General features: G+C 50.2%; 9 protein-coding genes across 9 annotated transcripts; 6 read left to right on the top strand and 3 right to left on the bottom strand.

Moving 5' to 3' along the window:
- Positions 1-74: 74 nt before the first annotated feature.
- On the bottom strand, positions 75-3,009 carry BDW70DRAFT_133933 (putative ATP citrate lyase, subunit 1). The gene is made up of 6 exons (XM_073736409.1): positions 2,550-3,009; positions 2,338-2,487; positions 2,167-2,283; positions 1,921-2,110; positions 769-1,864; positions 75-712 (listed from the first exon to the last, which is right to left on the bottom strand). The coding sequence occupies exons 2-6, from the start codon at positions 2,472-2,474 to the stop codon at positions 285-287; spliced, it is 1,968 nt and encodes a 655-aa protein (XP_073597329.1). The 5' UTR covers positions 2,475-2,487; positions 2,550-3,009; the 3' UTR covers positions 75-284.
- A 1,078-nt stretch (positions 3,010-4,087) lies between these two features.
- On the top strand, positions 4,088-6,109 carry aclA (putative ATP citrate lyase subunit (Acl)). The gene is made up of 2 exons (XM_073743694.1): positions 4,088-4,835; positions 4,894-6,109. Exons 1-2 carry the CDS (start codon positions 4,395-4,397, stop codon positions 5,908-5,910), a joined length of 1,458 nt encoding a protein of 485 aa, XP_073597330.1. The 5' UTR covers positions 4,088-4,394; the 3' UTR covers positions 5,911-6,109.
- Positions 6,110-8,996: 2,887 nt separating this feature from the next.
- BDW70DRAFT_133937 (XAP5, circadian clock regulator-domain-containing protein) lies at positions 8,997-10,439 on the bottom strand. Its single transcript, XM_073736410.1, has 3 exons — positions 10,108-10,439; positions 9,455-10,052; positions 8,997-9,402 (listed from the first exon to the last, which is right to left on the bottom strand). The coding sequence occupies exons 1-3, from the start codon at positions 10,347-10,349 to the stop codon at positions 9,088-9,090; spliced, it is 1,155 nt and encodes a 384-aa protein (XP_073597331.1). The 5' UTR covers positions 10,350-10,439; the 3' UTR covers positions 8,997-9,087.
- Positions 10,440-10,556: 117 nt separating this feature from the next.
- fip1 (cleavage polyadenylation factor subunit FIP1) lies at positions 10,557-11,979 on the top strand. The gene is made up of 3 exons (XM_073743695.1): positions 10,557-10,881; positions 10,933-10,985; positions 11,033-11,979. Exons 1-3 carry the CDS (start codon positions 10,726-10,728, stop codon positions 11,805-11,807), a joined length of 984 nt encoding a protein of 327 aa, XP_073597332.1. The 5' UTR covers positions 10,557-10,725; the 3' UTR covers positions 11,808-11,979.
- A 356-nt stretch (positions 11,980-12,335) lies between these two features.
- Positions 12,336-12,955, top strand: BDW70DRAFT_149341 (GroES family chaperonin; the record flags this gene model as incomplete). The annotated part of the gene is made up of 4 exons (XM_073738992.1): positions 12,336-12,338; positions 12,482-12,706; positions 12,817-12,875; positions 12,931-12,955. 4 exons carry the CDS (start codon positions 12,336-12,338, stop codon positions 12,953-12,955), a joined length of 312 nt encoding a protein of 103 aa, XP_073597333.1.
- Positions 12,956-13,954: 999 nt separating this feature from the next.
- Positions 13,955-15,753, bottom strand: BDW70DRAFT_28714 (nucleoporin FG repeat-containing protein). The gene is made up of 3 exons (XM_073743696.1): positions 15,546-15,753; positions 15,075-15,479; positions 13,955-15,019 (listed from the first exon to the last, which is right to left on the bottom strand). The coding sequence occupies exons 1-3, from the start codon at positions 15,614-15,616 to the stop codon at positions 14,074-14,076; spliced, it is 1,422 nt and encodes a 473-aa protein (XP_073597334.1). The 5' UTR covers positions 15,617-15,753; the 3' UTR covers positions 13,955-14,073.
- A 527-nt stretch (positions 15,754-16,280) lies between these two features.
- BDW70DRAFT_166951 (uncharacterized protein) lies at positions 16,281-18,150 on the top strand (the record flags this gene model as incomplete). Its single annotated transcript, XM_073742123.1, has 4 exons — positions 16,281-16,471; positions 16,622-16,684; positions 16,740-17,608; positions 17,660-18,150. 4 exons carry the CDS (start codon positions 16,281-16,283, stop codon positions 17,830-17,832), a joined length of 1,296 nt encoding a protein of 431 aa, XP_073597335.1. The 3' UTR covers positions 17,833-18,150.
- A 1-nt stretch (position 18,151) lies between these two features.
- On the top strand, positions 18,152-21,422 carry BDW70DRAFT_28730 (uncharacterized protein). Its single transcript, XM_073743697.1, has 2 exons — positions 18,152-20,108; positions 20,165-21,422. Exons 1-2 carry the CDS (start codon positions 18,792-18,794, stop codon positions 21,314-21,316), a joined length of 2,469 nt encoding a protein of 822 aa, XP_073597336.1. The 5' UTR covers positions 18,152-18,791; the 3' UTR covers positions 21,317-21,422.
- A 7-nt stretch (positions 21,423-21,429) lies between these two features.
- Positions 21,430-21,946, top strand: BDW70DRAFT_133949 (uncharacterized protein). The gene has a single exon (XM_073736411.1). It carries the CDS (start codon positions 21,634-21,636, stop codon positions 21,934-21,936), a length of 303 nt encoding a protein of 100 aa, XP_073597337.1. The 5' UTR covers positions 21,430-21,633; the 3' UTR covers positions 21,937-21,946.
- Positions 21,947-22,049: the final 103 nt, after the last annotated feature.

Consider the following 22,049-nt stretch of genomic DNA (forward strand, 5'->3'; position numbering starts at 1 on the left):
AGCAATGTAGTATGGTCGAACTGTTATGTTCAGGCTAGGATAGCTCTTATCAACTATTTGCAACGTTGCTACAATTAACCGGCGCTAAATCATCCACATTCATGTCTCATGTGCTCTAAGGTGTATTCAACAATGAAACTGAAAAAAAAAAAATAACTAATTTGAAAAATGCTTAACATAGGCCATCATAACTCCAGACGTATTTTATGAGCCCGGTGGTCGCTTGTGTCCAACACCAGGTCCCTTTCCGAGAGGAAATGTGATAATAAGAAAAGGTATTAAAATTATACGTTGACCTCAACACGGCCCTCCGAGCCACCCTTCTGCAGGGCGGGGAGCAGGTACGTGATGTCATCCCAAGGGTGGCGGTAAAGACCGGTGCGCAGTCTCTTCTGATCAAGGTAGTGGGCAATCAGACCGATGCTACGGCCTAGAACGAAGAGACCGTTGAGGACACCCATCTTCATGTAGTCCTCGGACTCCTCGGCGGAGAAAGCACCGCAGTTGCGCATGAGATCGACGAAGCAAACAGCAATGCAACCGTCAACGTTAAGGATCAGGTTGTCCTTCTTGGATGTGGTGACAGTCTCGACAGCGATGGCGTAATCCAGAAGCTTGGTGCTGGGGAAGTGCTTCTTGACGTATTCCTTAACCAGCTCGACACGGAGATCGGGGTTGTTGCGGGACTTGATACGGTGGCCAATTCCAGGAACTAGATGTCGCGTCAGTATGAGAACTTCTGAACCTATATATTGAGAGGTAACATACTCAGCTTGTTCTCCTTTCTCATGGTGTCAACGAAGTCACGAGGGCTCATGCCCTTGTCGAAAGCCTTGGTGAACTCCTCGGCAGCGCCATCCAGGGCACCACCAAAGCGGGATCCAATGGTAAGAAGACCAGACACAAGGGCACTAATTAGGTCCTTGCCGGCACGAGTTGTGATGATAGTGTTCATGGCACCAGACACAGCGGGACCGTGGTCAGCTGTGAGCATGAGAACCATCTCCAAGAACTTGGTAGCGTAGCTGGGCAGGCGGCGGCGGAACCAGAGCAGGGACATGACACCTCCGATACCAATGTCCTCTTTAAAGACATCAGAGATGGGCATGCCGGCGTACAAGAGCTCCTGGCCACGGTCGTCGGAGATGGTGGAGATGAAAGCAGCAGGCTTACGAATAAGACCGAGCTCCTGGGCCCAGGAGTAGTCAATGGGAATCTTAGGGGGAACAGGCTCAGGCTGGGGCTTGATGACACCCTTCTGAACCTGCTCCTCGTAGACCTTCTTGAGGACAGCGGGCATGTCCTCGAATGTGTCAGGGACGTAGATACCGGCTTCTCTCATAGCCTTGTTCTTAGCAACAGCAGTCTCCAGGTCGGAGTTGGCAGAGGCACCAGCGTGACCAAATTGGACCTCAGTCTTGAACATGCTGGCGCAAGTACCGATGGCCCAGGCGACGATGGGTTTGGTGATGACACCGTTCTTGACAGCCTCAATGACACGGTATTCCTCAACGCCACCGACCTCACCGAGCAGAACAAGAATCTTGCACTCAGGCTCGGCTTGGTAACGAAGGAGGTGGTCGATGAAAGTAGTACCGGGGTAACGGTCACCTCCAATAGCAACACCCTCGTAAACACCGTCAGTGGTTTGGGAGATGATGTTGTTCAATTCGTTGGACATTCCACCAGACTTGGACACATAACCCACGGATCCCTTGCGGTAGAGCTTGGAAGCGACAATGTTGTCCATCATACCACCAGTGTTACCAATTTTGAAAGCGCCAGGCTTGATACCACCGACTGTAGCAGGTCCAATGATGGTGATGCCCTTCTCCTTAGCGGTGACAAGGATTTCACGAGCTCGCTGTTTTTATGTCAGCGCTGAGGTCTCTTCAATTGCGCAGTACGCAGCTCACATACCCTTTCTGGAACACCCTCTGCGATGATGGCAATGCACTTGATCTGGGGATACTGCATCAGCTCCATAGTTGAGCTGTAGACGGAACGAGAAGAGGCGAAGTTGACAACGGTGTCAACGTCGGGGTGCTTGGCCATGGCCTTTGCGGTGTCCTGGTAGACAGGAAGGAGGGTTTCACTGGTACCCCAGTACCTGCGGACATATGTCAGCTGTATGAACCAATATCAATCCTGGTAGATTCGGCCTACATCTTGCTGACGAACTGACCGCCGAATGTGTAGATGATACCGGCAACGGAAGGAGTGGAACGCTTGCAAATGAAGTCGAAGTCCAGCATACCCTGGACAGCTCGGGGCTGCATACCGCTATAGTGGCCGTCAGTTTATGCAATTGACTACCCATTATCGCATTGCACTTACTATACGAAACATCTTGTCTTGTTGTGGAAGAGGGCATCGGCGAAGGGAGAGCGCACTCGGCTGGGAGGCTCGAAGCGAGTGATGTTATCGTTGGCGTTGGGGCCGTTGGCGGTGCTGACAAGGGGAGCGGCAGGCATGATGGCTGATACTCTGCTTGCTCGGTCGAAGTTAGCTAGGTGTAACAATGCACCCATTCGGTGCGGAGAACTTGCCTGTCAACAGAGCTTTGAAGATTCAAGGAGAAGGACGGTAGGGGAGAGTATCAAGGTTGACTGAGATAAAGCAATCTGCGACTGCAATAGAGTAGGGATAGGAGGAAGGTGGGAGAAAAAGTCGGGAGGATTCCAACTAAGATGGAGAGAAGGATGAGGAGGAAGAGGAGTAGACGGGAAGAGATGGAGGAGGTAAAGGACGAGGAAAGTCAGGAGAAGAGAATTGAAAATGACCCAGGTTGAGATTAAAGAAGAAGAGGACGATATCGGGAGCTGATGGGGGGGTTAAAGAGGATGGTTAATATTATTATGGAGCTTGGATGAAGGGAGTCCAAAAATGATGTGTATCGTATCGATGTATGAGATTCCCGTACATTACGTTACAGTACGATGGGGCTGGGATCCACCCACAATTGGGGATGGAAAATACACCGACAACTCACAGTCCGGACTGGAGTTGATTCATTGATGTTTCAAAGTTCGGTCTGTTGACTTATATAACCATAGAACTACTGATCAAATTACTCTGTGTCGAAAACCTCGCTGACGATGGCTGGTAAGGTGAAAATACAACCCAACCATAAGAGGAATCGGAGTTCGGGAACCGGAGTATGTACAGAGTAGATAGCACATGTTTAGAAACTTCGGCTCGTGAGAGCTCAGCAAAGGGTGTCAGCCAGATTTACTCGGTCAAGAACGGCAAGTGGCCGTTCTTGCACTTACTCAGAAGCCTTTATCATCTGATGGAACTCGTTCTTGTCAGTACCCTGAAGAATCTGTCATGAAAAGCGGCTGTTGTTGACCCGTCGTCGTTCCTGGGCCTACCTCGAAGAATCCAGCATTTGGTGGATACCCCACCTTGTTGAGTCTACGATTAGATACGGGCTGCGGGTCGAATGTTCCGCCGGCACCACTTCGTTCATAGGAAACTACTACTACTGGACCCCGCGGAACAACTAGATTCCAGGTACGATACTCCGACTACTCATAGAAACAGTAAGCTATACGGTGTGTTAGCTCACCAAAAATCCATGAATCCCGGGTCTGGGGCACGGAGTATAAGGACAGTCTTTAAATACGATGTCCCGGAGCCGGAGTCAACGCCCTGTACAGCTCGATACGTGCCCTCACTGAATCCTATGTTCCTCTCGAAGCTGGCCGAGGCTCAAAGCCTTCTAACGTCAGCACCGCCGTCATTGTAACCCTATTGATGTTCTGTTCCATACTCTGAAGACAGACTACGTATAGTCTGGTGCATCACTAGTTGGTCTTCTCAGCTCAACAAAACGCACGGAGGTCTGGCTTCGTCTGGCGGTGGGAACAGGTATTCAGGCTACAGCGTAGGGTGCATACTGCGACCAAAATTACCGCCCGCGACGATCCCCAACACTATGTCGTATCGATAAAGCTCCAGTAGGAATTAAAATCTAGACGCTCAACAACAGCTCGACTGAAGCTGACACCCCACCGCTCTGTCGGTTCCAGGTCAGACTCCAGAGCAATTGACTTTGTACCCGTATCCATCGGTATCAGAGGGTCAGTATTGATTCCGTTACCAGGTACGGAGTACATCAGCACACCTTTTTGTTTCCCCTTCCCCTCCGCCCCTTCACCATAATTTATCTTCATCTGGCAGGCCTTTTTTCTCGCCGACCTCGCAGACAAATTATTCTCAACCCCCTTCTCTCTTCTATCCATCCTTCTCTTTCTCTCCTTCCTATACTCTTCATCGCCGTCATCCGGGGTTACTTCCCATAAACACTGTTCCCCTCCTACCTACTCTTTTCGACCTACTCATCTAAATAACCTCCAATCCTCCCTTCCTCTCACACACACATACATACAATGTCCGCCAAGTCGATTTTCGAGGCCGATGGCAAGGCCATCCTCAACTACCACCTCACTCGCGCCCCCGTCATCAAGCCGACTCCTCTCCCTCCTTCCAGCACTCACAACCCTCCTCCCAAGCTCGCCTCCCTCTACTTCCCCGACGACCTTTCCGTGAAGGACGTTCTCGACCAGGCGGAGGTTACATACCCATGGCTGCTGACCCCCGGATCCAAGTTCGTGGCGAAGCCAGACCAATTGATCAAGCGACGAGGCAAGAGCGGTCTGCTCGCGCTGAACAAGACTTGGGCTGAGGCCAGAGAATGGATCGAGGCTCGTGCTACAAAGGAACAACAGGTTGAGACCGTTGTTGGTGTTCTCCGCCATTTCCTTGTTGAGCCCTTCGTTCCTCACCCTCAGGAGACCGAGTACTACATTAACATTCACTCCGTGCGTGAGGTAAGGAACATTGTCACCGCACTCGCTGAAACTACGTTCATGGTCTAACATTTCTTAGGGTGACTGGATCCTCTTTACCCACGAGGGTGGTGTCGATGTTGGTGACGTTGATGCTAAGGCAGAGAAGCTTCTGATCCCCGTCAACCTCAAGAACTACCCCTCCAACGAGGAAATCGCTTCCGCACTTCTCAGCAAAGTCCCCAAGGGCATTCACAACGTCCTGGTTGACTTCATCTCTCGTCTCTACGCTGTATACGTTGACTGCCAGTTCACCTACCTTGAGATCAACCCTCTCGTTGTCATTCCCAACGCCGATGCTACTTCTGCCGACGTCCACTTCCTTGATTTGGCTGCCAAGCTTGACCAGACTGCTGAGTTCGAGTGTGGTACCAAGTGGGCTGTTGCTCGTAGCCCGGCTAACCTTGGCTTGGCTGCTCTGCCCACATCCGACAAGGTCAACATTGATGCCGGTCCTCCCATGGAGTTCCCCGCTCCTTTCGGACGTGAATTGAGCAAGGAGGAGAAGTTCATCTCGGACATGGATGCCAAGACTGGTGCCTCTCTTAAGCTCACTGTCCTGAACCCCAACGGTCGTGTCTGGACTCTCGTCGCTGGTGGTGGTGCCTCCGTCGTCTACGCTGACGCCATTGCTTCCGCTGGTTTCGTTAGCGAGCTCGCCAACTATGGTGAATACTCCGGTGCTCCCACTGAGACTCAGACTTTCAACTACGCCCGCACCATTCTCGACCTAATGCTGCGCTCTCCCATCCACCCCGATGGCAAGGTCCTCTTTATCGGTGGTGGTATTGCCAACTTCACCAACGTCGCTTCCACTTTCAAGGGTGTCATTCGCGCCCTTCGAGAGGTTGCCCCCGTTCTGAACGAACACAAGGTCCAGATCTGGGTGCGCCGTGCCGGTCCCAACTACCAGGAAGGTCTCAAGAACATCAAGGCTGTCGGTGAGGAACTTGGCCTCAACATGCACGTATACGGCCCTGAGATGCACGTCAGCGGTATCGTGCCTCTTGCCCTCCAAGGCAAGCAAACTGATATCAAGGAGTTTGGTACTGCGTAAACAAAAACGGGGCGTTTTCTGATCTACTAAATTTAATTCTATACGAGGTTCCTTCTCAACTAACGGCATAACGGCTTTGCATCATTTTGTTTTCTTTCCTTAGTAAGATGACTGACGAAGGTAATATGCCTTCTACGGACACCGTTGCTTATTTTTGTTAGACTGCGAAAATAGAGCATACAATCCCATTTATCCAAACAAACCCTAATTGGTAGAGAGTCATTGCTTATGATTCTGTCTTAACAGCGTCTTAACCTGTACACATCTACTCACCTCCGTTGGCAATGTAGGCGCGAAGATGATGGCGGGTATACACGCAGTCCATCTGCTTGTGGTAGACCATTAAAGTCAAGGAGTATAAACATCATTTCCCGCATCCGCTCGGGTTCCTCTCCAGCCCTGCGCCCTTCTTCTCTGTGCTTATATGGAGCGAAGAGTTTACCCTATAGAATGCCGTATTTCCGCGGTTCTTTTGCTCGACCGCACAAGCTAAACGTGTTTCGTTTGGTCTACAAGGACAGAGTGCGGTAATAGCCAGGGCGGAAATTGTGGCATATTCCTGAGAGGGAGAATTCGTTTATTCTAGGGCCGCCGAGGACTACAAAATCAGTGGTTTGCAGATAGCAGTCATATCCGCATATACTGCAGGCAAAGGTAGAATTAGGTCTGCAGCCTCGAGTCAATATGACGCTATCGTATGTCAGAAAGGTGGGTGAAGGGAAGCAGGGATGTTCTCTTTCCCATAATGAAGATCCGTATGCGTTGTGTTGATGTTGAGCAGGAGAGCTCCTCTGCCATTCTTTGGTGAGGTCAAAAAACGAATTCAATTCGTAGAGACTCAGAGGAAACTTGCCATTGTGAACCTAAAATAGCCTGTGCATTGCTAGATAGGAGGTGCTACATGGTAAGTGTAAAGTAGACCATCACCTATAGTGCGGTAACAATACGCGTAAGGAACGTAAACAGATACTTGTAAAAGCGTTACAAACGTTCAAATAAGCTTAAACTGGAGATCGAGATTAATCAGGCCCACAGGAGCTCTTTGACAGGCAGCCCCATGCAAGTCGTGATCGGTTAAAGCTGATGCAAGAGGGGGGTGGGCTCGTGGTTGGAGTTCGGGCGGATGACGGGCGGATGGATAGTGGACGATGTTTGGAGCTGCCTGGCTTCCGTCCGTCCGAGCGAGAGGCGGCGCGGGTCGAGACTAGCCCTAACTGTTTTTTAACTTATCAATCGGGCCAAACGGGATAGGAGGTAGAGAAATAGATATGAGTATGATTTTCGCTTTAATTTGCGCTGGAATTGCTATGGATATTCTCGCTATATTTCGGCTGTATGGCCTTCTTCCCACCCTAGGCGTTGCAGCAAATCCCCTAAGTATGCGAGTTGGATCCCTGTCCAAGATGAAAGGCATGATTGCGGGCCACTAGCTTTGTCTAATCTTTTTCAACATCAAGCGAAATTGAAATATATGTCCAATATGTGTTTGTTCGGCCTTTACTCCCTCGGACTATATCTTCGTCCTACCGGACAGTATATGTTCCCGCCGGACAGTGGACTGCCTACGGTAAGAGAAAAGGACCATAACTTCCCCATTTGACACTTAGATTCAGATTTCAGCTATACTGACCCATCGAACTTTTTTTATAAAAGGAGGGGGAAAAATGGAACTTCTCCCGGTAGCACTATCAGTCGACATGTAATTCTGGACGTTCAGGATCTGTCCATGGGTAGAGTGGTGGGCAGGTTGGTAATGGCCGTTAGCGGACCCTCGGTGGGTGGCCGACTTGCTTGAAGGCGATCCAACACTATATTATCATTCGGGAGTTGGGATAAACCGGTCGAAGGATGCGGAGGGGTTGCGTGTCCGGTGCGATGCTTCGGTGTGGCATTCGAGGATTCCCTGGCGAAGATTAATATCCCTGAAGTTTCGAGAAAAACCAACAATCACCTCTTCGCGGCCAGCAAGTACAGGATGATTGGGGGGGGGACCACGCAAGCGCATCGCTCTTCTTCATGCCCTTCAAGCTCCCAGTACAGCTCCGCTGATGGCGATGAAGCTGCTCTACCACTTCCAAATCTACAGCATACTGTCCCTGTTGGTAGCCCAATGGTGCCTGTCGAAGCGCTGACGCTCCCATGTTTTGTACTACTAGGCTTTCAGGGTTATTGTGTTATGCTTGTGCTTCCGGAAAGTTGATTGCTTGAGAAATGGCAGCGATATGCATCTGAGATCGTAAAGCTCGAGATCGGGAGAAGAAGGTGGATGCCAGGTGGAATTATAAAATATAAGTGGGTGATTTGAGTGCGCTGCATGCATTTCCCTTAGTACAATCGGCAAGCCCCTGGCTCTTGCGGAGATGTCCAATGCAGCTGCATGACTGGAAAGATGTCATCAAAAAATGTCCCAAAGACAGCCGGACCGGCATTTGCACGAATTCGCAAGCCTGCTCTGTGACATTGATATTCTCATTGGTGCTATTAACGACCTTTTCGAGCTTAGTGTTGATGGTTGTGTGTTTATCGGTTAGCCATTTTGCTCAGACAACCTGGTAAGCACAGGAGTTCACATCAGCCATATCTCAACACATCAAGCGCGGAAGCCTACATTCGCTGGCTCATTTGAAGTGTCCACGACGGCAACGCTCGCACAGTGATTCTATGATGTCCAGGCCGAGTCCGTTCAATTCGCTAGTTTCGTAATCCACGGCAGGTTGTAGAATTGTCGGCGCGGCATCATCGAGTTGACCAGTGTTATGCTGCAAGCGAGAAGCCACGTTCACGTCCAGGACGCGAGGAACCAAAAATTTGGCGCACTGGGAACAGAATATGCATGGAGATTGCTGCAACTTATGACACCCACGAGCAAGTAGCAACGACAGCTCTTTGAGATGTGTTCGACCAGTGAGGAAGTTGCATGGGAGATGCAAATTCACGAATGCCCCGTGAACGGGGCAGAAGCCTGGGGATAATGAAGGGTGATATCCTGTAGTACCATGGCCACAGGGGCTGCAACTTCACCTTCAGCTACAACTGCACGACTAAGGGCATACATAATCAAGTTATGCAAACGGGTTGTGTTACTTCCATCGGGTATCTCAATTCATGCAATGTACTTCTGGCTCAACACCGATCTATAGCACAATGATTTGTATGTCCTAAACCGACACGGCTGGCTCAAAAGAAGAACGTGTTTCCTGATGCATCACGTCTCGTTGTACGCATCTTCTCTTCAAATTCTGGCCCCGGTTCGAACTCCCGCCATAGACTTGCGGGAAAAATGTGCTTGTTCCGCTCGTACCACCGTCTATCGACCACCTTCGTCAGCGTGGGATCTTTGTCGTTGCCTTCAAGTTCGTCGTTACTCGGCCGGTACAAGGGATCATCGGTGGGAGGCGGTGGTGGAGGTTTGTTGGAATAGTCGAAGAGCAGCCCCCCGGCGCTCGAGAAACTGGGAACACTGTTCGCGATAAAATAGTACAGTTCGTAGTGCTAGAGATAGCTGTCAGTGAAAGAGTCATGACCAGACTGGACAAAGTCTTACATGTGGAATAATGACATCTCCTTTAACAAGCATCAAGTCATCCACGCTGACCCTCGCCCATTCCCGGCGATTGTATTTGCGTCCTTTCGATGCCCCGCTGGTACCGCTGACACCCAATTCGGCACCCACTTTTCGGCATCGATCGAGCAACAACCATACTTGATCGCCCTTCTTTACCTTGGCTGTGCCGGCAGGTATATTCGTTCCATCGTAGAATACAAAGGGGACCATGATCTCGGTATTTTTTATAGCGTCCTGCATGACCAAAAACTCTCTTCGTAAAGCATCTCGTGCTTCCGCTTCCGCTTTGAGCGCAGCTTTTGTGAGAGCCTTTGGAGGAGGTGGCGCCCTTGGGTTTGGTGTAATGCGACGAGACTGTGATGTAGAGCTGTCGTCAAAAGGCGTACCGGTAGCAGAACGCGAGGCACTTAGTTCGGCGGGCGTGGGCGTTAGGTCTTCCGCAGGCTTCGTCTTCGATTTCGGAACAAAAGTGTCGTCCTCCTCCTCCTTTTCATCGTCTCTAAATGACAATTTGCTCTTTGCAAGTGGCTTCTTTTTCTTCTTCTTTGGCGGACCCTCGCTCCGAGACGTTGAATTCCTACCGGTTGTGATTAGCTCGAGATCGCGAATCAATGATAGACGCCTTGACTCACCCGTCAGTTATATCGCCACCTGAAGGAGTTGCGCTTCTTGAGTTACCAGATGTAAATCTTCCTAGCGACTTATCATGTGCCTCCCGCTCTTTTTGCTCCAGAACCTCCGCACGGCGTTTGCGGAAATCGGAGAGATGGACAAGTCCAACTGTCTGGGACTTGAGGAGATCTTCAGCGGAAGCAGTTTGGCTTGTAAAGGACCTCGGAGTCGAGCTGTGACTTGGCTGTTCGGAGGGCGGCATTATGGCGTCTGAGGACGACGTATAATGATCGGCGCAGGCGTTATAGGTAAGAGCTTATCGCATCATGATCGGAGACTGAGAAGGATTGCAGGCCACGTGACTATAGGGGCAAGGACAAGTACCTCGAGAAACGCGGTGCTTAAGTGGAGAACTACTCTATAGAAATTGGGATGATACCACACTGAGTGGAATATTACTGGATAGTGGAAGAAAGCTTATCCTTCTTTCCAGCGTGATCTTTGTCCTGCCCAGCTGCCATCTACTGAAGAAACAAGCAAACAAGTCAAACTTGGTATAATCTCCGCAGGATCAGTGGAACAAAGAACCAAGCTCCGACATTCCCAATTCTCCATTCAAACTTCACTACCATCTCAATATGTCACACGCCATGGACGACGACGATGATGACCTCTATGATCCCGCTGATGTGGTGCCGGTTACCCATCCTAGTGATCCTCGAGGGCCATTAGCCGACGCTCTGATGAACGACAATGTAGAGGAGGAGGAGGAGGTAGAGGAGGAAGACGACGAGGTCCGCAGGTTCCTCGCTCACCGCGCAGCAATTGACTGATATTAGACTTAGGATGACTTTAATATCATCACAGAGGCACCTCCGGACGCGCCTCCTCCAGAAACGTAAGCTCACCTGTTCCGCACTGTCTCATATTTGCTAAGTCGCGCAGTTCACATCCTCGTCATGCTAACTTACGAACCGAGTCGCAACGCCCTACATCCGCCGATTCCACTTCAGTCCAGAAATCTCAGACGCCCACATTAACACCGAAGATAGACACGTCTGCCTCAGTGCCTGCCGGTACTAGACCTACATCACAAAAACCAGGATCCGCATACCCTCCAGTGCACGCGTCTAATATTGATGTGAACGCCAACCCGGTTCACCCAGCTACCGGCAAGCCAATCTTAATGACTGATATGGATGCCGATTTTCCCGACGATGATAAACCATGGAGGCGGCCTGGCACGGACTTAACAGATTACTTCAACTACGGATTTGACGAGTTTACTTGGGCAAGTTATGTCTTGAAGCAACAAGAGTTACGAAAGGAAGTCGGAGATCAGAAGAGGCAGCTGGATGATATGCAGAACTTCCTGACTATGGGGCTACCCCCAATGCCTGGCGCCCAACCCGGCGCTGGGCCAGCTGCGGTTAGCGCACCGCCTCCGATGCCTGGAATACCGGGAATACCAGATATGAATCCAGATATGATGCAGGGAATGTTGGCATCAATGATGTCGCAAGGATTAGACCCCTCATCCATGGATCCCATGTCTTTCATGCAGCATGCCCAAGCGATGATGGGCGGGCAATCCGGCGCAGGCGGCGGACAACAGGGCCAAGGGGGATTTGGTGGCCAAGGTGGTGGTCAAAACCAGATGGGTTATGGGAATGCTGGAGGTGGTTATGGTGGAGGCCGTGGCCGAGGGAGGAGATGGTAATACAACCGTGGACGTCAATTTGACTCATTGGTCATGGAAAACAAGTAATTCATATAAAAAGAGAATATAACACTGAGGGCCAACATCTTATCCACTTGCGCCACAGCAGTTACCGGACGCCGGATAGTTGCGCTTTCGGCGGTAAGGAACTGCCGCACCTGCTGTAAGCTCTTAGAAGACAACGAATCGCTGAGTGCGTAAAGGAGCCAGGCTGATATGAGCTGACTTAGCAAGTCAAGGAAAGCATTCGATGGAATGCAAGCTTCATTAATCCTATCTTCCGTGATGTGGTTGACAGAGAGCTCGAATACCCTCGGCAGCCGTGGAGAGCTGGAGGTCTTGGCATTCTGGAAATTTCTCGCGACTCCAGATCGGATCTTCTTCCCCAGCTCGCCGGCTTCGCGCTTTTCTTCTTCTTTGCTTCCACGTCCCTATCCTCCTATCCATCTACACCTGCTACCGCTAATCTCCCACTGTTTGCTGCGATTAAAACGTTCTATCGCATATTCTCTATCGCATATTCTCACAATGGTACGTGCTCCAGCAATTTCCGAGATGCCCACGATCCTCCATCAAAAGTTTTCCTTCCTTGAGCCCCTGCAACAACCAAGCTCCGGCATCGACTTCGGACATCAACTGAAGCTCAGACTTACTGACAATCACTATGCTTTTAGTCTCTCCTCCGCAACGTCAAGAACCTTGCCCCCCTCCTGGACCGCGTGCTCGTCCAGCGCGTGAAGCCCGAGGCCAAGACCGCCTCTGGTATCTTCCTCCCTGAGAGCAGCGTCAAGGAGCAGAACGAGGCCAAGGTCCTCGCTGTCGGTCCCGGTGCTGTTGACCGCAACGGCCAGCGCATCCCCATGGGTGTTGCCGCTGGTGACCGTGTCCTGGTCCCTCAGGTACGTTCCGATTCTTCTCACTTCGAATCGAATGAGTTTTGATTTCTCGGGGAATATGCTATATACCTCTTTTCTGAGCGGAATGAATGCTGACGGTTCTCTTGCTGCAGTTCGGTGGTAGCCCCCTCAAGATTGGTGATGAAGAGTACCACCTCTTCCGGGACTCTGAGTAAGTCTTCGTTTTCTCAGTTTATCGGCGAACCGTGTCTAATCGTGACAACCAGGATTCTTGCAAAAATCAACGAATAGAGGAGACCATGAAGTCAACTGACTCGGGGTCTTCACATTCGTTTCGTTCCACTCGGACGAAAATGTCCGAGTCCTTGTATTATACCGTTTGACAAAATCATGATCTCAATGTTCGCAATTCCTCCTCAACTCTAGAAAAGGAGCCTGGACGATGACAGGAACTCATCCATTTTCTATAATATTCTTTGGGATATTGTTTTGCATCTACTGCCGAAAGCGTGAAATGACTGTTTTGCATACCACTTGATGTACTCTAAATCCGGCTCTCATGTCTCACGGACATAGCCGAGCATAAATAATAACACTCGATATCTCCTCTCACAGGACATCTTATCCGAACCGGGCACGCACCCCCTGGCAGCAAGACCTCTCCGACACTTTACATCAGACTCACGCCGCGAACAGAGGGCTGTTCGGTGCTGGCATCGTCGAACCAATAGATTTCCGGTAAGATATTGTCCCAGTCGAGGAGTATGCTCTCCGCCTGAGCTTCGAGGATAAGCAAAGTCGAAAGGAGCGCTCGCTTCCGGGACACTTAGTTCCTCTCCTCGGATTCTAATGCTCAAGCGATCTGTTTTCGGACGGCTAGCGACCCGATTCGATGTGCTGAGGCAACTAATTAGCTTTGTGGCCGAGCTTGAGTGTTGTCGATGTGTGTTAGCGGATCAACAGCAGTGTTGTCACTGATGATCCCATGAAAACGAACGTAATCGGAGCAGAAAAGGGTCCAGTGGGCGGGAAATTCTTGAAAGGCGAAAGAGAATTTGCTCGAGCGGTAAAGTTAATGGTATAGAATGGATAGAGATCTGGAGGGTTGCAGTAGAAATGTGGAGGTACCATATGGGACAAATATATCTCGAGGGCGCGACATCCTCGAGGTTTCTCAACTTAAAATCTCGTAAGACACCGGAAAAGCCAGGAGGGAGATGATTTTTGAGCAAAATAGATTAAAAGCACTACTAGGTGGTATAATTTCCTGATTACTCTATTAAAATCAACGCCAAGTCCAAAGGCACAAAAGGCACCTAAGTGAGGCTTGCCGCTCCTTGCCCTTAATGCCCAGTTTCATATGCCGTCATAAAATACAGAAGTAGATGAAGATAACGTACAGCAGTGTTCTACGCTTGCCTCAAACCAGACGGTGCGCCGAGCACGACTTCCTGCGCCTGCTCCGTGACCGCGCCTAAACGGCTAGCAACACCCAAGATACCCGTCTCGACGTCAGCCAAAACAGCAGCAAGGTCGTTCAAAACTGTTTTCGGAGCCCCGTTTCCTGCACTGTCGCGATTACGAGAAGTTGTAAACTCATGGATCTGCCGCTCCAAAGTGGATTCAACCCCATGAAGATGGTCCTCAATCTCTTTCAGGTTCCGAGTGTAGCGCTCAAGAACCACACCCATCTCATCAGATCGCTGGGAGAAATATTCTACCAGGTTTACCGGAACTCCATTGATGGTGCTCATGGACGGTTCACCTTCAACATCATCTGGGAGCGCCAGAGTGCTCTTGCGCGTCGACCGCAGGGACTGAGAATCCGACACCTTTTGATCTTGAGCGGACCACCACCCGGAGCCCCCGGTTGACTGATACTGCAAAGGTAGCTTGAGGGTGTCAATAGCACGGAAGGCGACCTGAGCCTCCGCTGCGTCTCGAGATACGAGGCTACGCAGCTGATCGATATCGCTGGCATCATTCTCCAAAGCATGCTGCATCGTTTCTAGCTTGCCCTGGACATACTCCACGTCATTCGGTATAGTGCTGCCTTGAGACGCAACCAAGGGAAGGATACTGGCGACTTCATTGCACATATTTATCTGATTAACAATGAAGGTATCGAACCGTTCAAGCTCTGCCTTAACCTCATCCGCGCAGCTTTCGTACTTGGTGGTCGGCAGAAGGTTGGTGATATCCACCTTCACACCTTGGATGACCGTGTTAGATCCCGCTGCCGGTGTTTGCTGTGTGGGCTGCTGCGTAGTAGTGTTTTGAGTTCCGAAGAGTGATAGCGTCGGTTTTTGAGCCTGCTGTTGCTGCTGTTGCTGACCGGCACCCGGATTTGTACCACTAATTAAGATTAGCCATCTCATTACACAGACTGCTGGTTCAAGAGACTTATTACAAGATACTATTGGTCGTAGAGGAGGCCCCGAGACCGAACGTGGGTTTCGACTGGGCTTGACTCGTGGTACCCGATGCCATGTTCCCGAAAAGCCCTCCAGTACTGTTCGCTTGCGTTGTGGTATTGTTGGCGCCAGTAGTGCCTGAGAAAAGACCGCCGGACTGCTGTTGTGTGGTGGTAGCTGTGGTGTTGCCGAACAATCCGCTACCCGACGTGCTATTTTGCTGGCCGCCCAGCCCTGAAAACAAGCTTGACCCTGAAGACTGAGTTTGTTGTGTAGTGCCCGTCCCAGTATTGCCGAACAAGCTACCAGCTGGCTTCGATTGCGTCGCGGCCGTCCCGAATAGACCCCCCCCGGAACTTGTCGTAGCCGGCGTATTCGCGGATTGATTCGTATTGCCACCACTATTTCAACGGTAGGTATGTTAGAGGACACGAATCTAGCTGAAAAAAAAAAAGAAATGCTCTTACAAGAGAGAATTGGCGGAGTTCGTGTTGATAGAGAGCCCGGTTGACGGGGCTGCGGGTTTCGAGGAAAACATTCTGAAAACAAGGATCAATGACCCGGATTATATTTTGGCGCAGGCGTAATCGAGAGACAAAAGAGAGTGAGACTAATAGAGGCCGATTGGTGGTGTAGCCTTCCCAAGGGCCGGCTCGTCAAGACAAAGAGGTTTGGAGGTATGTCAAAAATCATAAATTGATCGCTGGTCCAACCCGACTCCACCGAGTGTTGTTTGTCCCCAGCCAAGCTCGATCTTACCGCCCGCTACTTACCGCGCGCTTAACTACCTCGTTTACCGTAGCCACCAAGGTCAAAGTTTACCTTATTACTATAAGTTCCGATATCAACCCTCAACGTCAGGTTAAGAAGTCGAGGCGGCCATTGAATATACCATATCTTATGGGCCCTTGCCAACGCCTCCAGACCGCCAGGGTCACCATTTTATATCACTTTCACTCTACCTCGGGGGGTTGCTGACCTTGGTCGACTCTTCGAGCCCGTATAAAATCTCTATTTATCTCATCCATTCACGGCGACTAGTGGCCTGCATAGGCTGCGCTCTGCTAAATATCAAGGGTACAAGGGCTTGGATGAAGAAGACTTCACATCTCATCTTGTTCAAGCCGCCACCTGGTCTCAGTATTAAATGCACCAAGCCTGGGCATTCCACCCCGTCCGGCCAGCGCGCAACTTCAACCAGCATGCAGGAGGCCAACTCGCTGCCAGCGTGCGAGCCCAGACGGCTTGCTTCAACTGCGTCTGCACTCGTCCAACCCTCTTCCTCACACCAGAGTTCGCCCGTCAAGCAGTCGGAGAGTGCTAAGCTAGCTAGTGGGGACAAACGTAAGCTTGACTCTGCCTCGAGCCTCGAGTTTTTCAAAAGTGCCGAATGGTGAGTTGAGAATGAAAGAACTCATCTGGTGAGCTTAACAGGGTTTAAAACCCGCGTCATGAGCCTTACTTGGCTGTGCGTAAAAAACTTCAAAACGGATATGCTGTCTTCAAATTGACACACGTGCTGAGATTCCGTGTCTCCCAACAGGTCTCCTGATGGTACCACAATTCTGACAGACTCTTCGGACCACTACATAAGAACATATATCGTGTGAGTATGCATGCACTCTTGCTATTGGGAACCGGAGATCTAACGAGCCATACAGCCCCGCGGATCTTCTCGAAGAGAGACAGTCTCCCCATCAACTATCTCCCTACTCGGTTCTGTCTTCTGGAGAGCCAACCTATGCATCAACCTTCTACCCCTTCTACTCACTTCAGGAGCCATCATCTGCCCTGTTCCTATCGTCTATCAGAGACCATCCCATTCGTTTGGCTTCTGCTTTGGCTCCAACATTGCTGGCAACATATTCACTTGTAAATCCGATGACTGAGGCCTTTATAACACCTCATTGCATTCTTTACCCACCTGCCTTGGGCGGAACCCATTTCCTCACTGGATCAGATAGCCTCATATGTCTCTTTGACGTTTCTCGGCCTGGGAACGAGGGTCCCGTTTCTTGGATGCCCACAATACCGAGCAAGCGCAAGCAGTTGATAGGTGGAGGGGTTGGGATGAAAGGTATAGTCTCTGCACTGGCATTGAGTCCGAATGAGGGTGGACTTCTAGCGGCTGGTACGTTTTCGCGCAATATTGGCCTCTATGATTCCAACGGAACAGGACAGTCCCTTGGGTCTTTCAATATCTCGAAGACTGAAGCCGCTCGCCATATTGGTGGAAGTGGGGTTACTCAACTTCTCTGGAGCCCCTGCGGACGATATCTTTATATTGCTGAGCGCAAGAGCAACGGTGTCATGATTTATGATATCAGAGTCACCGGACAACTTCTGGGATGGCTTCAAGGGCGCAATACTTCTACAAATCAAAGGATGAAGATTGATCTGGTCCCAACGGGGGAGGGCGATGGGCATCGGATTTGGGCTGGTGGAACGGACGGTGTAGTGAGATTCTGGAGAGACCCGACGCATTCTGCTGGTGCACAAGATCCTACTTGGGAATGGAAGCTCCATGATGGTAAGTAAGAATTCAACTCTAGAATGACGGTATACTAAAGTTACGAAATAGACTCACTCAGCAGCACTGTCATGCACCCAATGGGGAACATTTTGGCCACAACGTCCGGTCAGAAGCACTTTAAAGACTACCCTGATATGGGCGGACTTCCCTCGACTCCACGGGCTGATAGCTCGCTGGACGTGTGGCTTCTCCCTTGCGTATCTGGATCAACGGCAACATAGCCCTCTCTATGGTAGAGGTCTCAAGCTAGAATGTCGGCGCTGACAGGGATCGCTCTAGTCAAGATTCAGTTGTGAGACAATTAGTTGCAATGGTCAGGAAGGGTCATATTCCAGGGTACCCAACCTCGTGGTTGTCCTTTGCCTCCGTTGTGGATTGACGCCTTGCAGGATGTGGGTCGCTTTATCTGAGTAGGTCGAGAGAGACTCCTCCTTCATAGCGGCTTCAGAGAAAGCTTTAACTTAGCGCAAATAGAACGGGGGAGGGCCGGTCTACCAGATCGCGCTACGTCGCCTACGTCGAAATCATGCAAAATCCTTCGGCATCTTCGGACCTTGTCCAATAGAACTTTGACGGTCTACTACAATTGCGGCATTCTATTCCCTTTTCAAAGCTGTTATCACGATGTGATTGTGCCAAATGCCGCAATTTTCATTGTGGCTTGATAGCTCCTATTGTGTTGCGCCTCGGTAGCCGTCTCCTATTGTTCTTGCAGTGCACTTACGTGAATTGAACCATTTCCATCTCGAGTGGTCGATTGGGTGGTCCTTCACTGCAAATCAGCCTGGGTGTGGCGCGCCTCGTCAGACGCGGCATTTCCCAGTAACCGGTGAAGCTTTGCGCTAGCCATTTATCCATTGCGCGGATTTCAGGGAGGAGGATCAATTCACTCAGTGAATGACCAGTTCTGCTATTAACTGCTGCCTTCTGTTATTAAAAGGTCTCCTCCCAGTTTTCTGCCTCTACTTTCCTTTTCTTACCTTCGGAGTAAACCCGCCTCCCCCATCCTTCGTTTTTATTACACCCTTTTAACCCTCTTAGATGCCAGTCAGTTTGATGCATTCATCCACTTACTCATCCCCTGATCGTCAAGCTGTCTGCAAGTTTTCACAAGGTACCTTTAGCCTCTGTGCATCGCCTGCTTCACTTGTCAAATCAAAACCCCATCAGCAGCGCAGCAATGGCGTTTATTGAGGGCAACCGCACGCTTCCCCGTGGCTTTTCTACCCTCATGGGCTTTGACGCGGTTCGGGACTCCGCTGGTAGAGATCATTCCGGCTTAAGGGAGCGCTATCTCGAGAATGATACTCAGCCTTCTTTGTCTTCGATGTCCGACACTACTAACACACCTCAGAGTGGTGGAGCGTCAGAGTCCGCTGGAAGTTCCTCAACAGCAAGTAAACCTGAAGGTAACAGTACAGAGTTCAACTCCAACTCATTCGACGAATTTGTGGGGAATTTCACGAATCCCCCGCATGATTTGGGTGGAAACGATTTTCCAAACAACGATTCTACAAATATTCCAGATGATGATCCTAAATTTGGGCCCTATGTTCCCGACAATAACACGGAAGCAACGGCCTACACCTCTTCTTCGTTGTCTCAGGTACCAGGCCTCACTTCTGATGCCCCCACTCCAGTTGATGCCACGGACGCTAGAACACCGGAGCCTCAAGAGGTTAGCTCTTCCTCAGCGCTACGTATCCACCAAGGAGACTCGGATGTCAGCATGGTTGCTAAATATGAGATTGATGACGCTTTGAGAAAAATCAATAGAGAATTTTCTGCGTATGGCAATGCTGCGTCTCCGAATGCACTCGTGCGTGACGCTCAGATTGATCGTCCTGCCGTTCTCAACTGGCGGAAACTTCTGCTAAACGCTAAAATGCGACTCATTGACCTCCAAGATCTTGAGTCCGGCGAGTTTCATCGTCAACCGCCGCCGAAGGATCGCTATTATGAGGACGATGGTGACGAGGAAGACACTGACCACGAAGATGGCCACGAAGATGACGATCATTGTGATACTTTCACCGATGCTGGTACGGTATTGACTCTTGTGGCAGATAGAGGAAAAGAACAGGAAACTTTCACACCTACTAGCGCACAGGCGACTCATGACGAAGATATTGAGGCGGCACTTAGACGCATAACGAACACTGTCGACGAAGAGGGAATTCCCGACACAGCTGATAGAAAGAAAAGCTACGAGCTTGTGGTAGATGCAGCCCTTCACATTGAAACCTTCAAATCGGCCTCAACTATCTGGAGGTCGGTTGAGGAGGCAAGGCGAGAAATGGAATCTAAAGTCGTACGCCCCAAGCACGACGACACCATACCGCGAACCGTTGCGCAGAAACGGGCATTGGTAAAAGTGTTATTCACTATCATCACCGACGTGGAATATTCCACCGACAATCCAAAGACACTACAGAGGTTCATCAAAGATTGGGAGAGCAAGGCCAAAGAAATCGAGTTATTCTGCTGGGAGGTCGTGGTAAGTCGCCACGGGAGGAGTCTAGATTAGAACTGTACTAATCTACTCTTCAATAGGAACTCATGATAAAACGGTGCACAGAAGGCCCCCTCTCCAGTGGCACGCAGTTCCACGGCAATTTCAAGCTGAGAATGGCTGCGATGATTGAGTGCTTGCACTGCCGCAAAACGAGCTTCCTGTCGGCTTTACGACCGACCTTCATGCAAAGACTTGTCGACAACCCCCGCGAGAAGATGAATCAATCTGAGAGTAACCAGAGAGGCAATAAGAAGAAGGGCGATGACATAAAAATTGGCAGACGAGCACGGGGTGCGGAGAGAGCAGCTTCAGATACCACCGCCTCAAAAGCAAGAAGCAGGTCACAGAACAACGCTCAATCGAGGAAGCAGCAGCAGAGTGCTAGCGCCATGAGAAAAGCGACTGTTAAACCACGGAAGAACGCTAGAAAGAAGAATCAGGGATCAACGCAGTCGCAGAATCTGGACATGAGGGGCCCTTCAATGCTTCGAACATTGCAACCGTATCCGCAAACCGGTCAAGATGGTAATCGACTAGAATGCATACTGGAAACGCCTTCTTCAGAATCACCCTGGGCTACCGGTCATCAACAAATGCAGAACGGAGGAGGTCGTCAATCCTCTATACTCAGCATCGCTTCGCAACGACAAACAGTTTATAATCCATCATTTCATATGACACCCGACACGCGTCTGAGTTCTCAGCCCTATCAACAGGTACCTGCAGCTTCGCCAAACTCCATTTCTGATCCCAGCCTCGGTACTTTTACACTTTCGGGGTCCTCGTCGATGGACCACGACATGCATGTGGTTTATCAGGCCCAGCCCGAGCAACATCAACAACTTCACCACTACCCAGCTCTACTGCCTTACTCTACCAATAACAGATGCTCAACAAACCTAAAACAGGGCACGTCGCAGTCAAAGCAGACTCCCCCTCTGAATGTTCCACGGTATAGCAACCAAGATCCTTCGCAGCCTCAAGAAATCCACGAAACCTCTATCATGCTAGAAAATGCGTTCACTTCGAACACAGGCGCATTTGGACTCTTTCGCTCACCACAATCCACACCTGCTGAATCCCGTCAGACATCCTTTCAGCGAACCGATTCCAATGTCTCAAGAGAGCGACCTTACACGGACGACGGGTATGGTCATTCTCCAGTGCCTACGAAACGTCTTCGCCGCTAGGTTATGTTCGGACGGTCGTGAAGTCTAGACATCGGACACAGCGGAAGCAGCAGCATAGCCGAAAAGACCCTGCCAAAATGGGTGCAAGAGCACAAGAACAAAAACAAGGCCACAAAAGCACGACTGGAAAGAGCGAAAGAATGAGAGAAAAAAAAAAGGAACGGAAAGAAAAGGTGAACCTATGAACTATCAACAGCTGTCCGCTGATCGAACTTAACAACATGATGTCCATACGAATGATTACCATACCCCAGGTTCGGCCTTGTATCTATGCGATATTCCCCTTGAGAGTGCTTGGGGTCAAGGACAGTTAAGAGATGATATCAGGGGCGCACCATGCTAAGAGTTACACACTATGCGAACGGCGTTTTTGTTTATTGGGAGAGATTTTGCTTATTTCTGAATTTCTTGTCTTCACATGTAACGGCGCTTCTCACTTTTCTCTTTTACATTTTCATATATCATCCTGCTCTACCGCAATTCCACCTATTCCCTCCCGTCTCCTCCCGGGTCATCACATACTCGGATTCTCAGGCCTCGTCCAAATGTATTTAGCGAACGCAATTGCTAGAAGAGACGCCCATGCTTGGCGGGAAGGCGGCTCTCAGGGATGTCTATAGAGGTCTTGAGGAAGATCACATAGAGATAGATGATATATTGCGGACTTGAATTCTTATACCAGTAGAGCAAGCGGTTCACAACAAACGTAGCCGATACGAGATGGCGATACTGC

Source organism: Aspergillus foveolatus, assembly GCF_047715535.1.
Source record: "Aspergillus foveolatus strain CBS 279.81 unplaced genomic scaffold BDW70scaffold_16, whole genome shotgun sequence".
Lineage (NCBI taxonomy): Eukaryota > Fungi > Ascomycota > Eurotiomycetes > Eurotiales > Aspergillaceae > Aspergillus > Aspergillus foveolatus.

Bases quoted from the DNA above. Each gene is read 5' to 3' on its own strand.
- BDW70DRAFT_133933 (XM_073736409.1), bottom strand. From the start codon at position 2,474: ATGCCTGCCGCTCCCCTTGTCAGCACCGCCAACGGCCCCAACGCCAAC. The intron at 2,284-2,337 runs GTAAGTGCAATG...CGGCCACTATAG, and splicing joins AAGACAAGATGTTTCGTATA to CGGTATGCAGCCCCGAGCTG. The intron at 2,111-2,166 runs GTAGGCCGAATC...ATATGTCCGCAG, and splicing joins GGTCAGTTCGTCAGCAAGAT to GTACTGGGGTACCAGTGAAA.
- aclA (XM_073743694.1), top strand. From the start codon at position 4,395: ATGTCCGCCAAGTCGATTTTCGAGGCCGATGGCAAGGCCATCCTCAAC. The intron at 4,836-4,893 runs GTAAGGAACATT...AACATTTCTTAG, and splicing joins ACATTCACTCCGTGCGTGAG to GGTGACTGGATCCTCTTTAC.
- fip1 (XM_073743695.1), top strand. From the start codon at position 10,726: ATGTCACACGCCATGGACGACGACGATGATGACCTCTATGATCCCGCT. The intron at 10,882-10,932 runs GTCCGCAGGTTC...TATTAGACTTAG, and splicing joins TAGAGGAGGAAGACGACGAG to GATGACTTTAATATCATCAC. The intron at 10,986-11,032 runs GTAAGCTCACCT...TAAGTCGCGCAG, and splicing joins GACGCGCCTCCTCCAGAAAC to TTCACATCCTCGTCATGCTA.
- BDW70DRAFT_133949 (XM_073736411.1), top strand. From the start codon at position 21,634: ATGATATCAGGGGCGCACCATGCTAAGAGTTACACACTATGCGAACGG.
- BDW70DRAFT_28714 (XM_073743696.1), bottom strand. From the start codon at position 15,616: ATGTTTTCCTCGAAACCCGCAGCCCCGTCAACCGGGCTCTCTATCAAC. The intron at 15,480-15,545 runs GTAAGAGCATTT...CCGTTGAAATAG, and splicing joins AACTCCGCCAATTCTCTCTT to TGGTGGCAATACGAATCAAT. The intron at 15,020-15,074 runs GTAATAAGTCTC...AATCTTAATTAG, and splicing joins TCTACGACCAATAGTATCTT to TGGTACAAATCCGGGTGCCG.
- BDW70DRAFT_28730 (XM_073743697.1), top strand. From the start codon at position 18,792: ATGGCGTTTATTGAGGGCAACCGCACGCTTCCCCGTGGCTTTTCTACC. The intron at 20,109-20,164 runs GTAAGTCGCCAC...ACTCTTCAATAG, and splicing joins TATTCTGCTGGGAGGTCGTG to GAACTCATGATAAAACGGTG.
- BDW70DRAFT_133937 (XM_073736410.1), bottom strand. From the start codon at position 10,349: ATGCCGCCCTCCGAACAGCCAAGTCACAGCTCGACTCCGAGGTCCTTT. The intron at 10,053-10,107 runs GTGAGTCAAGGC...CACAACCGGTAG, and splicing joins GGTGGCGATATAACTGACGG to GAATTCAACGTCTCGGAGCG. The intron at 9,403-9,454 runs GTAAGACTTTGT...AGCTATCTCTAG, and splicing joins GAGATGTCATTATTCCACAT to CACTACGAACTGTACTATTT.